This window comes from Bos taurus, chromosome 2, assembly GCF_002263795.3.
Source record: "Bos taurus isolate L1 Dominette 01449 registration number 42190680 breed Hereford chromosome 2, ARS-UCD2.0, whole genome shotgun sequence".
NCBI lineage: Eukaryota > Metazoa > Chordata > Mammalia > Artiodactyla > Bovidae > Bos > Bos taurus.
In genome coordinates this window covers 26,384,690-26,401,995 of record NC_037329.1, presented here as the reverse complement: position 1 = coordinate 26,401,995, position 17,306 = coordinate 26,384,690, and the positions used below count along the sequence as shown (strand labels likewise).

Below are 17,306 nucleotides of genomic sequence, written 5' to 3'. Positions count from 1 at the left end.
TCTCACAGACTAAAGTGACAGACATAAGTATCTATAATTTACAGTAATTCCAGAACAGAAATGAATTTTATTAAAAAAATTTATTTATTTATTTATTTATGGTTGTGCTGGGTCTTTCATTGCTTTTCTAGTCCAGAGGGTAGGGGCTGCTCTCTAGTTGTGGGTCATGGACTTCACATTGTGGTGGCTCCTCTCGTTGTGGAGCACAGGCTCTGGTACATGGGCTTTAATAGCTGTGACTCGCAGGCCCTGGAGCGAGGGCTCAGTGGCTGTGGCACAGGGGCTTAGTTGCTCTGCGGCATGTGTACTCTTCCAGGACCAGGGATCAAACTCGTGTCACCTGCATTGGCAGGCAGAATCTTATCCACTGTGCCACCAAGGATATCCTCGAAATGAATTTTAATACCAGTGCCAATCAATTTTCTTAGGAAAACCTCAAATATAATTGATTGGCACTGGTATTAAAATTTATTTCTAGGACTTCGGTGGTGTCACAGTGGATAAGATTCTGCTTGCCAGTGCAGGTGAGATGAGTTTGGTATTCAGATTTGTTACTTGAAACAGTATTTTGTGAACTTGTATATTCTAAATGTAAATGTACATGTACATATTTAAAGGTCAACTGTAGAGTGCATAACTCATTGTTTTAATTAAAGAAACGGTGAAACGTACTAGTTTATAAAGGAGTAGTATGAAGACCAAACACATATTCTATCACTGCTGCTGCTGCTGCTAAGTCACTTCAGTCGTGTCCGACTCTGTGTGACCCCATAGATGGCAGCCCACCAGGCTCCACCGTCTCTGGGATTCTCCAGGCAAGAACACTGGAGTGGGTTGCCATTTCCTTCTCCAATGCATGAAAGTGAAAGTGAAGTCACTCAGTAAGTGTCCAGACTCCTAGCGACCCCATGGACTGCAGCCTACCAGGCTCCTTTGTCCATGGGATTTTCCAGGCAAAGAGCACTGGAGTGGGGTGCCACTGCCTTCTATCACTGCTATTATTATTTAAATGTTTTTGGAGGTCTCCTAGGTCTTTGAGCATCTATAGTACATTTTTGTTTGTTTCTGTTTTTTCCTTAGTGACAAATTTTAGTCCTTTGATAATGGGTTTAATTTTTAAAACCTTTTTATTTTGAAGAAATCTTAAACTTAAGCAATGTTTCAAGGATAATCCAAAGAACTTTCTGGTTCCATTTCAGAGTAAGTTGTTTTACAGTGGAATGTTTTAGTGTAATACTTTAGTGCATAGTTTTTAGAAATAAGGGCATTTTCTTATATAATCACAATATACCTTTCAAAATAAAGGAATTAGCATTTTACTTAGTATGATAAAATCCTTAGATCCCAAGTTTTGACAGTTGTTCCAGTAATGTTGGTTATAGCAGAAAGATTCTGTCCAGAATCACTCATCATATTTTGTTGTTGTATCTCTTTGATTTCCTTCAGTATGGAATAGTCTTCCCCTTTTCCTTTATTTTCTTGACCTTGGCACTTTTGAAAGTTACAGAGCAGTAGGCACTGTAGAATATCCCTCAATTTGGGCTTGTCTACTCTTCCATTATGCTTGGATTTGGATGATACATCTTTGAGAACAATATCAAAAAAGTGTTGCTGGGGAGTTCCCTGGTGGTTTAGTGGTTAGGATTCTCGGCTTTCATTGCTGTGGCCCAGGTTCAGTTCCTGGTTAGGGAACTAAGATAACACAGCCCATGTGGCCCAGCCGGAAAAAAAAAAAAAAGGCAGAGGGGGAATGTTGCTGTTTTGTTTTGACTGCATCCCATCAAGTTGTCACATGATTTTAATTTGTTTCATGACTACTGATTAACTTTGATCACTTGATTATGGGGGTATCTATTAGACGTCACTGTCAAGTTACTCTTTGTAAATATCCTCCCCTTCCTCACCTTTGTAATTAGTGTGTGTTAATAATTTGTGGAGAGATACTTTGAGATGCTGCAGTATTCTATTCTTCATCATTTCAGTTCATTCATTTATCTGCTTGTATCAGTTTAGAGTTACAGATTTCTATTTTACTTTATGAGCTATAATCTGCTCATTACTCATTTTGATGCTCAGATTGTTTTAGATTTGACCAGTGGGAGTCCGTTCAAGCTGGTTTCTGTATTCTTTGTATTTCTCTCCCCATCATTCTTTGAGCATTTTCTTATTTTCTGGTCTAAGAAGATAGCCCAGGTTCATCTTGCATTTTATATTAGACATTTGTCCAAAGAGTCTTGGTTACTTGTAGTAGAGAATGTTACTTAGAAACTAGTCTATGCACTCATTCTAATGAGCTCATTCACAGACTCTCTTAGTGGGCAAAAAGTGTGTGCACAAGAGTGGGATATAGTGAGGGGAGAGAGAGGTATTAAAAACTATGACTGTGAGTTCTACCTGATAATCCCAATTCTAATCCAACACCATAGGATTTATTCATCTTTTCTCTCTTTTCATAATTACAATCTCTAATCCCACAGTGAGAAACCTGATCACTATAATCCTTTAATAGTATTAATTTTTTTATTAGTTCCCTCATATGTAACCAATTTCTTATAACTTTTCCCTGCATGAATGCCCTCCTTTGCCAGGCTGTTGGGTCTTGACACCCTGTCCTAGGCCACAGGCTTCCTGGGGAAGCCTATCTCCTGTCTTTATTAGTTTACTTTTTTTTTTTTATACCTAGGTTACACTCTTTTTTTTTTTTTTGCAGTTAACCTCAGATTAAAATGCTCTTTGGAAGTAGATAAGGGATAATTAATAAATAGAATAAAAATTTATTGATTTTCTTTTACTTCAAACAAAATAAGCCAAATTTGTACTATTGTGTAGTAGAAACTAGAAAACTTCCTGGCTTTTTGTTAATCCTCTTTTAGGAGAGACCTTTTCTTAAGGTAACAGTAAATCTGACTATTTTTACCTTTTAGATTCTATTCATAGCTTAACATAAAAGTTTCTTCTAGCAATGAGCTTGCTATTATTTGTACCTGGGGTTAAATTATGAGTTTTAGCTAAAGCTCTTCTTGGTCTTGCAATGAACTGACATATACTTAGGAAATTGTGTAGCTGGAAAATTTTTTGTCTACTTAAATTATTATTTCACATTTTAAAGTAAATTTTTTCTTTAATTTTTACCTGTTTACACCTAGTGGTTTTCAGACCATTTTAAAGCAGCAGAATCCTTAAAGGACAATAAAACTTTACATGAAATTTAAAACATGGTACAAAAATTTGGTTGTTCTTAACTGTGTGTCAGGGACCCTTTCATACATTATATACTCCTGAAAGATAGTAGATACGTCTTAAGTGTGTCTGGTACTTAATACTTTATTTCTTTTTAATCTAGGCGACAAAAAGCTAGAGAAAGACAGCAGAAATTGCTTGCAGAGTTTGCATCACGACAGAAAAGCTTCATGGAAACTGCCATGGATGTTGGTAAGTCAAAATTTATTCGTTTAGAACACTCATACTTACGGTTATTACCATAGTACTTATCCAGTCCAATCATCCATCAGTTTTTAACATTATAGACAGATGATTTCTGGTCTTTATTTGAACAATGGAGTAATGGAAGATCAGACCAAGGTGGTCCATTCTGTTGTTGAGTTAGCTGCAGTTGTTAGAAAGTTCTTGATGGTAGTAATACAGTAGTATTCTGCTGCTCTCTTCTCTTAAACTGCCTTTTAGATTTATAAGGTTCATCAATACGAACTTACTTATTCTGATTTTTTCCTATGAAATTCTTCTAAGATCCTTAAAATAGTTTTCAGATACTTTGAGTTTCTCTTGCTGTTTATACGTTCACTGTTTCTTAAAATCAGGTGCACCTCTCATTTCCATTAGGATTAGTATTAGCCTTTTACAATGAGAGAGGATGCCATTTTCCTGTGTGATAGTAGATTGCTATGAGTAATCTTTTACAGACGTAGGAGATATAGATTAACTCTCGATTAATCTGTCTTCAGTTAACAGTATACTCCTTTCCCTGATTACTTCTTGCATTTCAGTGATTTCCCTCTCTCTTTTTTTCAATTTTAGACAAAAATGCTGAAATAAAATACAAGAATGTATGTTCAAACATGCAAATACATTCTCATGCACATAAGCACACATAACTGATGTTCAGAAGAGGAGGGTCAGTCCAGATTAAGCATAATGTGTTCTAAACCAGCAACAGTGGAGTTTATGTACTTTGATGTAAAGTATACTGAATTCTGTTTGTTGGATTAACCAATAGCAAATCGGTTGACTTTCTTGTATGAAAGATGACAATTTAGTTCATGATACTGCTTTTCCTTTTTCTATGTTTTCTCTTCCTCCTTCTTTCCAAAAATGGATACTTAAAATTTTTTGGTTTTTACACATTAAAGATAATGTCTATTAAGTGTTCTATCTATAGCCAGTTTCTTCATATCTCTTCATATAAAATTAACTAATAAGCACCCCTATCTTTCATTTTTCTTTTCATCATCACTACCTTCTGCTTTTTAGAATTTACATGTTTTCTTTTTCAACATATCTTTTTATTTATTTATTATTTTCCTTGTGCTGGGGCTTTGTTGCTGTGTGCTGGCTTTTCTCTAGTTGCAGTGAGTGGGGTCTGCATTATGATGCCTAGGCTTTTCAGTGTGGTGGCTTATCTTGTAAAGCGTGGGCTGTAGGCACACGGACTTCCGCAGGCAGCCTCAGCAGTTGCGACCTGGCAGGCTCCAGAGCGTGGACTCCGTAGTTCTGTTCACAGACTTAGTTGCTCTGCGGCATGTGGAATCTTCCTAGACCAGGGATCAAACCTAAGTGCCCTGCATTAGCAGGTGGATTCTTATCCACTCTACCACCAGGGAAGTCAACTTGTTTTCTTTTAAATTAACATTGCCAACATTTTATTTTGCAGTTGCAGTCAAATCTTCCATTCAAAGATTTATTCTAAATGTTGAAAAACATTCAAGATAACTTTTTGAATGCTGTTGACTTCAGGGCTAAATAATAGCCTGCTGCTGCTAAGTCACATCAGTCGTGTCCGACTCTGTGTGACCCCATAGACGGCAGCCCACCAGGCTCCCATCCCTTGGATTCTCCAGGCAAGAACACTGGAGTGGGTTGCCATTTTCTTCTCCAATGCATGAAAGTGAAAAGTGAAAGTAAAGTCACTCAGTTGTGTCTGACTCTCCAGGCATGAGTACTGGAGTGGGGTGCCATTTCCTTCTCCAGTGCATGAAAATGAAAAGTGAAAGTGAAGTCGCTCAGTCGTGTCTGACTCTTCACGACCCTATGGACTGTAGTCTACCAGGCTTCTCCATCCGTGGGATTTCCCAGGCATGAGTACTGGAGTGGGGTGCCATTGCCTTCGAATAAATAATAGCCTAGTATTCATTTATTTTTTTTGACTCCAGTGACCTGACTCCTAGACCGCATTAAGGAGATTGTATTTAGTAAATAGCCTCTTTTCTTACAGTCTTGGAATTGCTTTAACTATATCACCCTTTACTCATTTCTATTTATTATATTGTCTTTTGTTTTTCCTGAAGTTTCCAACTACCTTTTTTTCTAACTGATATGCCTTTATGATATCCCTGTTATTCTGCCCACTTAATCATACTGTCCTTTGCATAGAATTCTGTTCCAGTCTGGTCCATTTGCTCCGTAGGCATGCTGTACAGCTATTACCTTGGAATTTTCCTCTTACAGGGTTCATCTGGTGTTTCCTGCATCTTATCTCTTTTTGGAGGTCTTGTTTTATTGGAGTGCAAGTATATTGCCAGAAATGCTTGTGCTGGAAGTTAAACTTTCTGATTCTTTTTATTTCCAGATGGGACCCTGGTTTGCTCTCATGCTTGATTGTTCATTTGGATGAATGTAATACACCTGTTAATACACATTTTTTGTTACACCTGATAAAGGACTACTCCCTTGTCTTTTACCATTAATTTGATAAGAAGTGTGGTGGTAATTCGGAGAAGGCAACGGCAACCCACTCCAGTACTCTTGCCTGGAAAATCCCATAGATGGAGGAGTCTGGTAGGCTGCAGTCTATGGGGTTGCTAAGAGTCGGACATGACTGAGCAACTTGACTTTCACTTTTCACTTTCATACATTGGAGAAGGAAATGGCAACCCACTCCAGTGTTCTTGCCTGGAGAATCCCAGGGATGGGGGAGCCTTGGTGGGCTGCTGTCTATGGGGTCTCACAGAGTCGGACATGACTGAAGTGACTTAGCAGCAGCAGCAGCAGCAGTGGTGGTAATTAGGAGAAGGCAATGGCACCCCACTCCAGTACTCTTGCCTGGAAAATCCCATGGACGGAGGAGCCTGGTAGGCTACAGTCCATGGGGTCGCTAAGAGTCAGACACGACTGAGCAACTTCACTTTGACTTTTCACTTTCATGCATTGGAGAAGGAAATGGCAACCCACTCCAGTGTTCTTGTCTGGAGAATCCCAGGGATGGCGGATCTTGGTGGACTGCTGTCTATGGGGTCTCACAGAGTCGGACATGACTGAAGCGACTTAGCGGCAGCAGCAGTAGCAGTGGTGGTAATTTGATTCTTATTTCTTTGTGAGTTAACATTTTTTTCCCTTTCCTGTGACACTTTTATAACTGTTTGATTCTTAGAGATATGAAGTTTTATGATATGTATCTAGGTGGATCTTTTTCATTCTCCTTAGTACTTAATGGACCTTTTCAGGCTGAAAACTCGTGTATCAGAAGCTCTGAGAAAAATATTTCCTATGATTTTCTTGACAACTAGTATAGCCACCTTCCAAGATGACCCTCCATGATCCATACTGCCTAGTTTTTATGCCCTGCGTGCTCTCCTCTGATGTTGTGTCAGAATTGGTATTCATGATCACTGGGGCAGGGCAGAAGTCATTTCTGAGATTAGGTTATGAAAGATATGGTGCCTTCTATCTTGACTGCTTTTCTGTCTCTCAAATTACATATTCTGGGGAAAGCCAGCTGCCATGTTGTTAGCAGCCCAGTGGAGAAGCCTATGTAAGTAGGGACTGAGGCCTCTGGCCAACAGTCCTATAAATGAGCCTGGATGTGAATCTGCCAGCCCCATTCAAATTTTTAGATGGTACTGTCCAGCTGTTTGTTTAATAGCAGTCTCAGGAGAAATCCTGAGCCAGAACCATCAAGCTAAATTGCTTGCAGATTCCTGACCCTCAGAAAACTATTGTTTTAGGCCACTGAATTTTGGGTAATTTGTTAAACAGCAGTAGAAAACTATTACAATACTTTTCTCCATATATTTTCTTTATTCTCTTTGATGGGACTCTGATTATTTGGATATTGGATCTCTTAGATTGATGTTTTAATCTTCTCTGTCTTTTTTATATCTTTTTGCTTTACATGCTTAGAGGTTTCTTTTCTTTAGTATCTTGGTCTTTGTCAGAAGAATTTGTTCTAAAATCTTTCTGAATGTGTTAGCGCTCTCTCAATTATCCTTTATCCTTCTGAACTGCTTAGAAATTTAAGTTACTCTTTTATGTTGTTAGTTTCCTTCATTTGCCTGATAATTCTTGATTCCTCTGGAAAGATCGTCTGTTACCCTGCTGAGGCCTAAATAGGTTTGATCCTAGTAATTCTTTTTAGCCAATGTATGGATGAGGCGGGTTGACTCTCAGACTTAGATCTGGGTGGGAGCCCCCAGACGTTAACACTCAATTAGAAAACCCTCTTACTCTCCAAGCAGCATGTTCAGTTCCTTTGGAGAAAGACAGTCATTTTTTTTTCTCCTTAGGGTAAATGCCAAATTACCTGAGTGCTCTATCAGTCAAAGTTGGGGAGGGAATGGGGTGCTGAGTAGTGAAGTTTTGTACATAGACTTCTGATTATTCTGCTTTCAGAATCACTTAATACTTAACTTAAGACTCCTATCCTCTGCCTCACTGACTGATTCTGAGCCCAGATTTGACATTCTTCTAACGGACCTATCAGTTCTTCCTTTCTATAACTTTCTCATAATACATACGTGGTTGTAGCTATTATGATTTTCTTGCATTGTCAGCGTGTCTCCATCTCCTCTAATCTTTTAGAAATTTTACTGACATCTCTTATTTGTTGGTTGGTGAAACTCTTTCATGACACCATCATTTTTCTGTATTCTTATGGGAATATTTCTTTATGTATATCTTTGCTTTTATTTCAGTGATTTTTTTAAAAGGAGTGGAGATAAAAGTATGTGCTCAGTCTTCAGTCTTGATTAGCCACTCACTAATATTTGCTATTATAATGTATAAAGTTAAAATTTCTGTTATTATAAAAGCATTAAATTTTTATTATGGAAACTTAGAAAACACATATAATCAAAAATAAAATAATACTATATTTTTACTATCAGATTTCCTAATCTAGGCTATATCCTTACAAATCTTTTTCTGAGTATATTTGTGTGTAAAGGTATTTTTTAGCCAAAATGAATTAATTTCATACATGCTGTTTATTCTTATGAAAAATTTCAAATATACAGAAAAACTGAAGGAATAGTATTACAAATTACCATGTACCATGTCACCTAGTTAACACTTTTCTTAATTTGTTCTTTCACTTACTCTCTTCCTCTACTAGATGAAGTAAGTTATAGACATCATGATACTTTACTCCTAAATACTTCAACATACATGTCCTAGGATTTAGAATATTCTCCTACTCAAGCACAATACACCATATGTAAGCAAATTACTTTTTCTTTCCAAGTAAAGAAAATAGCTTCAAAATACCAACCTGGGTATTATATTAAACAATGAAATCGTTGAATTAAAATTTAAAAAATTTAAAATTGTTTACAGACCATTTTATCCTTTGGTAATTCTACTAAGGGTAATAGTCAAAAGCTCTGTGTTCTGAAGTCACTTGAGAGCAGCATTTTTGGGGGAGTTAATATAACGGTTTGATAAACAGTTTGATTTGTTTCTTTGCAACCTTAGGAGCTAAGAAAAAATGCTTAGTGAATACTGTTTTTAGAAATTGTTTTTATCTGTTGCCTCCCACTCCCAAATGAGATAAAAACAATTTTCTGAGGAATTGATTAAGCAAAGTATCCAGAAGAGGTTAGGTAGTATTGTCTTGAATAGGAGAATGGCCACCTCATTCCCTGAGCAGACTCGAGAGGAGAGGGAAAGCGTGGATGGAGATAGAGGTAAGTTCCTTTAGGGGTAGGGAAAGTGGGAACTTCAGGTGATCACTCAGTTGCTTCAGTTCACAGGGCCAAGTAAAAGGTGAGTCTTGCTGAGTGAAAAGAATACCATCTGAAGTTTGGAGAAGTTGCTAATGAAAGTGGGAGATGTTGCTCATCCAGGCTGAGTATAAAAATTGATAAGCAATACTTAGGGTCCAGTTATGTTCAAGATCATAAATTCAAATGTCATTAGTCTGCAAAGTTATTGACTTTCTGTCCTAAATCTTACTACTTTTTGGAAGGTTTGATCTTTTTTTGGCAGTAGCCAGGGCACAGGAACAACAATTGAGGGATCAGGCAGACATGATTACTAGCAAACAGAGGCAATTCACAGAAGCCATCAGGATAAAGGGCTCCGCTCTCTCCTAGTCCCGGTTCTTGCATGCTGCAGTGGTGACAGGTGAGGTAATAGAGATTCATGAGCATTTGGTTTATTTATGTTGATTATGGCCATGCCAGTGGGATTCTGGACCATTCAGATTTGTATATTCCTTTTATTTATAACTCATTCCCTTCCCAGAGAGATCTATTTGACCCTCTAAAACCTGTTTGAGATCTCATTTTCATACTTTGCTCAAGATAAAAATTGCAGTTATACGTCTCACTGCCTCTGATTACTCTCCCCGTTTACATGTGACATATATATTGTTATTAACACATGAAGCAGGGTCCACACCTGAGATAATATTTATCTTTAATATAGACACAATTTAATCTCAGTCCAGTCCTCTGCTTTGTCAGATGCCTTTTGTCTTTTGCCTTATTTCCCATCTGTGTTACTCATGTAAGCATTCTGTAGTTGTTTCTTTCTTATTTTGGCTTTATTTTTGTGTGTGAGAGATCTTCTCCTAAGATTTCTAGTCTTGTAACTTAGTATTTAAAGTATTTCAAACTTATAACATGCAGTACTTTATAAATCCTCAAATCAGTATTGTACATTAGTAGGTAAAAAATTTAAGGACACTTTTCTCTCTGAATGCAACAGATTTCTACTTTGTGATTAGTATTCTTACTTCTCTGTTGATAATTCATTTTTGCAGTTATCAAGTTTCCTATATGAAAAGACTCAACCTCTGCAGTTCCTTCTCTCCTGATCACTGTCCCCCATTGTTTATTTTTACTCGCCATCTAGGTATAGACGTCATGGGCTTCCCAGGTGGCACAGTAGTAAAGAATCTACCTGGCAGTGCAGGAGGTGCAAGAGACATGGGTTCAGTCCCTGAGTTGGGATGATCCTCTGGAGCATGAAGTGGCAAACCACTCCAGTATTTGTGCCTTGAAAATTCCATGGACAGAGGAACCTGGGAGTGGTCTATAGTCATGGAATCACAAAGAGTCGGACATGACCTGAGCACCATTACCACCACATGTGTAGAAGTCAGGACGTTAGACCTTGATTCATTAAGGTTTATCAGACAGATACGGCTGAAATCCAACATAGTTGTTCAAGGGAGAGTTTAGATGCTTAATATAGAGTAAGAATGTATTTTGGAAGTTATTTTCTGATCTTGAAGTGAAAGTTGGTCAGTCATGTCTGACTCTTTGCAACCCCATGGACTGTACAGTCCATGGAATTCTCCAGGCCAGAACACTGGAGTGGGTAGCCTTTCCTTTCTCCAGGAGATCTTCCCGACCCAGGAATCGAACTAGCGTCCCCTGCATAGCAAGCAGTTTCTTTACCAGCTGAGCTGTGAGGGATCTTAAACATATAGCATTTAATCGTACAAGTTATATGGTACAGAAAAACATGAATAAGGATGAATTTTATCCCTAATCTCACCATCTGGAAGACATATGTATTACAGATGATACTGTGTAATACAATTTTTTATCATGTCTTTTTGCTCAACATTTTAGCATAAACATGTTCCTATATTATTATTAAAATTCCTAGTAACTTGTGGTTTTACTTCATTGGAGAGGTAGCATGTAGTGGTTATGATCATGGACTCTGGAGCATTACTGCCAAGTTCATATCACAGCCATTCCATTATCTGGAGTAATTTACTCTCTGCATTGGTTTCCACATAGTTAAAAAGAGATCATTATACTACCTACCTCATAGGGTTGTGGTGAAGATTGAATGTAATGGTATACATTTCAAACATTTAAAACAGAGTGCTTGGTGCATAAGTGTTTTTAAGCATTGGTTATTACTATTATTACTTTTATTCTATAATTTATTTAATCATTCCATCATAATTGAACTTTAGTTTTTAAAAAAATGTAATTATTATAAACATTGTGTAAACAAAACCTTTTCTGTATTTGAGTCTGGGTCTAAATAGTATGAATTTGGGGGGATGATGATGATATATATATATATATATATATGTTAACTATGTAACCAGCGCTGTGCTAAACACATTCTGTTTATTGACTTATTTGTCTTGATAGACACATGAGATAGATGGCAGTATTCCATACCTAAATTTAAGTTAAGAAATTTGTCTGAGGTTATACAGTAGTAAATGGTGGAGTCTGGGCTATTGATCAACAAGCTTTGCCTACTCTTTACTATTTCTCATATGTGAAGCAAACTGAGGAGAGTGAAGTCTCTCCCCTACTTACTCCCCCAGGTTGGTAGCCTGGGGACAGAAAGGGACAGTTATGAAAATAATTGCAAAGTGAGAATTAATAGACTGATGATTGATTGATTGAGGCTTAAGGTATAAGATAGAAGGATAGTCATTGTGTTTAGCAAGTTTTATTTATTTTTAAATTAGAATGAAAAGAATACTTCTTTTCAAATAACTGAAACAAAAATCCTTGGTGTGACTCTATTAGTCTAGCCTGATTATAAGGTTAGTTCCACTCCAATCATATGAATCAAAAGTGGTGATGGTATGATTCTCTAAGCAAAAATTTAGTCCTGCTGTTAACAGATGAGATAATAAATACCAAGTAGATAGGCTTCCCTGGTGGCTCAGATGGTAAAGAATCTGCCTGCAGTGCAGGAGACCCAGGTTCTATCCATTCAATCCCTGGGTTGGGAAGATACCCTGGAGAAGAGAGTGGCTACCCACTCCAATATTCTTGCCTGGGAAATCACATGGACAGAGGAGCCTGGCAGGTTAGAATCCTTGGGGGAGTCACAAGGAGTCCCACATGGCTGAGTGACTAACACTTTCACTTCAGATAGAAATAATAACTGTCTACAGTACCCATCCTTTAAGATTTCATTTGGAAAGTGGGGTAGTCCAAGCTTGAGCTGGCATGTGTCAGGATTTGGTTGACTTTTATTGTTGTTAGTTATGGAAGGAGCTGTTTGTTTCATTATTTAATAATACAGTTTAATTTGAGGTTTATCCTTTCATTTTTTTTAACAATTTACATAAGAAAAAGAGAGGGTTGGGGATATAAATATATATATCGAAATATAAAAATATTTGCATCCCTAGTGTCCCCTTCTTAGGTAGATGATAACATACTATGTACACTTCTTCAGCCTTGCTTTCTTCACTCAACGTTATATCCTGGAGATCCTATCATGTAGCGTATAGAGATATTCTTTATTCTTTTTTCTACCTGTATGGTAGATTCCCACCCCCACCTCCCCCATCAATAGTTTATGCAAATGGTCTTCTATTATTGGACATTTGGGTTATTTCCAGTTTTTTGCAATATAAGTTGTACTGCAGTAAATATCTTGTGGCATGTATCTTTATATATTTTGGTAATATATATGTAAGATACATTTCTATATATGGGATTGCTGGGTCAGGGTAAACACACATGTAATTTTGCTGCTGCGTCGCTTCAGTCATGTCCGACTCTGTGCAACCCCATAGACGGCAGCCCACCAGGCTCCCCCGTCCCTGGGATTCTCCAGGCAAGAACACTGGAGTGGGTGCATGAAAGTGAAAAGTGAAAGTGAAGTCGCTCAGTCGTGTCCGACTCTTAGCGACCCCATTGACTGCAGCCTACCAGGCTCCTCCATCCATGGGATTTTTCAGGCAAGAGTGCTGGAGTGGGGTGCCATTGCCTTGCTACATATTGCCAAATTACCCTTTTAAGGGTTGTACCATTTAGTATTCCCATCAGCAGTGTGTCAGAACAGCAATTTACCTACATCCTTGTCATTCGAATATGTTGTCAAACTTTTGTATTTTTGCTAATCTTGTTGGTGAAAAGAAGTGGTATCTGGTCTAGTTTTAATTAGCATTTCTCTTATTATGAAAAAGGATGCTCTTTACATCTTTAACTGCTTCTTTTTCCCTGACACTTTTTTTTTTTCTACTTTAGAGTTTGGTTGTATCATAAACTAGCCTCTTTTATATTCTTATATTTTCTTGGAATCAGGCACGGTTGTAGACTTGCTTTCTTTTAGGTAAGACCAATCTGCTTGTGGCGTTGGAATGCGTATAGTGCACTAGTCCTGTGTATCTATTGCTGTTGCATCTATGTTATTATTTTATAAATTACTATAAACTTTGCCGTGTCACCTTGTGAAGTTCTTATTCTCTCAACTGAATAGAAATGAATTGAATTTATTTTCACTTAAATTAGAAAGCGGATCTTGTTGAATAGAATACTTTTGTATGTTGGTTATTCTGATCATAAATTTGTTCACTTTTAAGGGATAGTGCTGTATCTGTCATTTTAAGTCAGTCATCTGTGATGTGGTGTATTAAAAAATACAACCCACAAATATAAATTATGTTTTGGTTATTTGTTCCATAAATAAAACACGCACTGATATCAAGCCAAAACATTTAAAAATGTATATGCTTAACATATACAAAGCTGATCATTTGAAAGCAAAGCTGATCATTTCTTCCTACCTTCTCTTTTAAACCTCAACCGTTTGGGATAAACCATTATAAATAGGCTTTCTTGCTTCATATGAATACATATAAAAATTATAGAAATGGATTTTGTTTCTATTTGTCTTTCCTGAAATAAAATTTTACTATATATAATGCTATGCAGTTTGCTCTCCCCAGCCCCCTCCTTCTTTTTTTCTCCAAGAGGCAGAGCTTGTGGGATCTTAGTTCCCTAACCACAGATTGAACTGCCACCTGCATCAGAAGCAAGGAGTTTTAACCACTGGATCACCAAGGAAGTCCCATGTTTCCTTTTTAAAATAATTGAAATATAGTTGGTGTACAGAAGCATATTAGTTTCACGTCTGTGTATATGTGTGCATGCTCAGTCGCTCAGTCATGTCCGGCTCTTTGTGACCCAATGGACTGTAGCCCGCCAGCTTCCTTTGTCAATGGGATTTTCCAGACAAGAATACCGGAGTGGGTTGCCGTTTCCTCTGCCAGGGGATCTTTCTGGCCCAGAGATTGAACCCACATCTCCTGTGTCTCCTGCATTAGCAGGGAGATTCTTTACCACTGAGCCACCTGGGAAGCTCAGTTTCAGGTGTACTACTTAGTAATTTGGTATTTGCATACATTATGAAATGATCATAATGCTACCCAAATGAGACAATCAGCGTCCATATAAGCAGTAATTGATCATATTAATATTATATACCATTGATACGATGTTGATGAGAAGGGTACTCTACCTTAGTGGTCCTCCTCACTTACAACCATAACCTCAGACTAATCTTGAGAAACGTATCAGGCAAGTTACAGTTGAGGAATGTTATACAGAATACCTGATCAGTACTCCTCAAAACTTTTAAGTTCATCAAAAACAACAGTTTCTTGAGAAACTGCCACAACTAAGAGTAGACTAAGGAGACATGACAACTAAATGTAATACGCTGTTCTGGATGGGATCCTCAAAAAAAAAAAGGGCATTAGGTAGAAACTAAGGAAATCTGAAGAAAATATGGACTTTAATTTATCAGTATTATATCAATAAAATTGCTCAATAATATATCAATATTAGTTCATTGTGACAGTCATATCATGCTAATGTAAGATTTAAGGGGAAACTGGGTGTGAGGTTTATGAAAACTCTTTGTAGTGGCTTCAAAACTTTTCTGCAAAACTAAAATTATATTTAAATGATATATTTTTTAAAAGGAATGAAAAGTCCCTCTCTATACCAAGTTAAAAAAAAAAAAACCAGAGGAAAGCAAGAATGTTAGTAGTAAAAATGATGACCAGATCAGGACAGTACTGTACATCTTTACCAGAATTAATGATATTGCTCTGCAGGAGTTTTGCAATTGTGGCCATTGTCACAGGCTTCTTAGTGGAAAGCAGTAGTGCCAGTAGCATGTTTAGTTTATGAGTAGTAATTCACCTAGTAGGATCCGAGCAAATACTCAGTTGTAGTTAAAAATTAAAGTGTATTATATGTTCCTAAAACCAAGGATCAGTTTATGCAGTAAAGAAGATTCTCTGTGCCTACTCCTAGGCTGCAGACCACACTTTGCCCTGTGATACTTTTTTTTTTAATTGGAAGATAATTGCTTTACAATATTGTGTTTGTCTCTACTGTACATCAACATGAATCAGCCATAGGTATACATACGTCTCCCTCCCTCTTGAATCTCCCTCCCACTTCCCATCCCATCCTACCCCTCTGTGTTGTCACAGAGCACCTGGTTGGAGTTCCCTGCGTCATACAGCAAATTTCCACTGGCTAGCTATTTTATATATGGTACCATATGTAAAATGGTGCTCTCAGTTCATCACCATATTACCATATGGTAATGCTGCTCTCAGTTCATCCCAGCCTCTCCTTCACCCACTGTGTCCGCAAGTCTGTTCTCTCTGTCTGCATCTCCATTGCTGTCCTGCAAATAGATTCCGCATATATGCGTTAATGTACAATATTTGTTTTTCTCTTTCTGACTTACTTCACTCTGTCTAACAGGTCCTAGGTTCATCAACTTCATTAGGACTGACTCAAATATGGTCTTTTTATGGCTGAGTAATATTCCATCGTATATATGTACGATAGCTTCTTTATGCATGAACATGGATTGTTTCCATGTCCTAGCTACAGGGAACATGTGTCTCTTTCAGTTATGGTTTTCTCAATGTCTGTGCCCTGTAGTGGGATTGTTGGGGTATTTGGTAGTTTTATTTTTAGTTTTTTAAAGAATCTCCATACAGTTCTTCATAGTGGCTGCATCAGTTTACATTCCCACCAACAGTGCAAGAGATTTCCCTTTCCTCCAGATACTTGTGTTTTGCAGTTGTCTGTTCCCAGCGTAGGCATAATGTTTCCAAGCAAAAACATATTTCCCATGGTTCTGAGGGCACTAAATATATCATCCCTACATCATTTTCCCATTCTTTTCTCCTTTCATCCACAAAACTCCATAAACACAAAAACAAAGCATGTTCCAAGAATGATCTGATGGTTGGTTGGGACTGGCCTGAGCTGGTAGGACAACTGGGCTCTGTTCCAGGTGGGCTGTCTCCTTCTCCAGTAGGCAATCCCAGACTTATTCTCAAATAAGTGGTATGATTGAGAGGGAGAGATAGATACTAGGGGAGAGCTACTGAGGGAGAATATACAAGACCACTTTAAGCTTTAGATCTCTTCATTGGCTTATTTAAAATTTCCATTAATTTTGAGCATTATCCAAAGTTCTATTTTAGGTTTCACCCCTTTTCCTCTCAGTCTTAATAAATATCTGATATATGTTTATCTGCATGAATCTTATTAAAACATATATAAACTTGACACCTTTCTTTTTCTATTTCTTTTTTTTTTTACATATTTATTTAGATATGCCTCCATCTCTTAAACATGCCGTAAATCATTTCTGCTTCTTTGATCTTCCCAATCTCCTCTACTCCTTTCCTTTGCCACTATGGATGCCTCTATGAATTTTTATCTGAAATGGTTATTGACTCAGTATTTTATTTCTTGCTGTTAATGACATATCACCAAAGGATTGCTGTTATTTTCTATTATAGTTTTGTTTTATTATATGTATGGTCATATAGAAATGTTTATCCTACATAAATACATATTGATAATTATTATCACTAAAATATAATCACTACAATTAAAAGAAAAAAGAAAAAATTTTTTACCCTTTTATCTCCTAGTAAATATTGCCATTTCTTTACAAGAGCTGCTATGTTATTATAAATTTTCCCTCTGAAGTGCTTCAAAGAAAACTAAAGCAAATGACCTCCCCCTTATTTCCTTAAATTATAATATTAAAACAATATTTTTAGATACAAATACCTTTGCATCTGTGTTTTT

The 17,306-nt window shown here is 37.2% G+C and overlaps 1 protein-coding gene and 1 non-coding gene across 2 annotated transcripts in view; one reads left to right on the top strand and one right to left on the bottom strand.

Annotated features, from left to right (window-relative positions):
• Positions 1-17,306, top strand: part of UBR3 (ubiquitin protein ligase E3 component n-recognin 3) — a 205,240-nt gene that overhangs the window by 115,605 nt on the left and 72,329 nt on the right. Inside the window, exon 24 of the mRNA XM_059878117.1 lies at positions 3,344-3,432. Within this exon, the coding sequence (XP_059734100.1) occupies positions 3,344-3,432 (89 nt within the window). The remainder of the gene's footprint in view (positions 1-3,343; positions 3,433-17,306) is intronic.
• MIR12020 (microRNA mir-12020) lies at positions 397-466 on the bottom strand. The gene has a single exon (NR_162380.1). It is a non-coding gene; the product is annotated as a microRNA mir-12020 (primary transcript).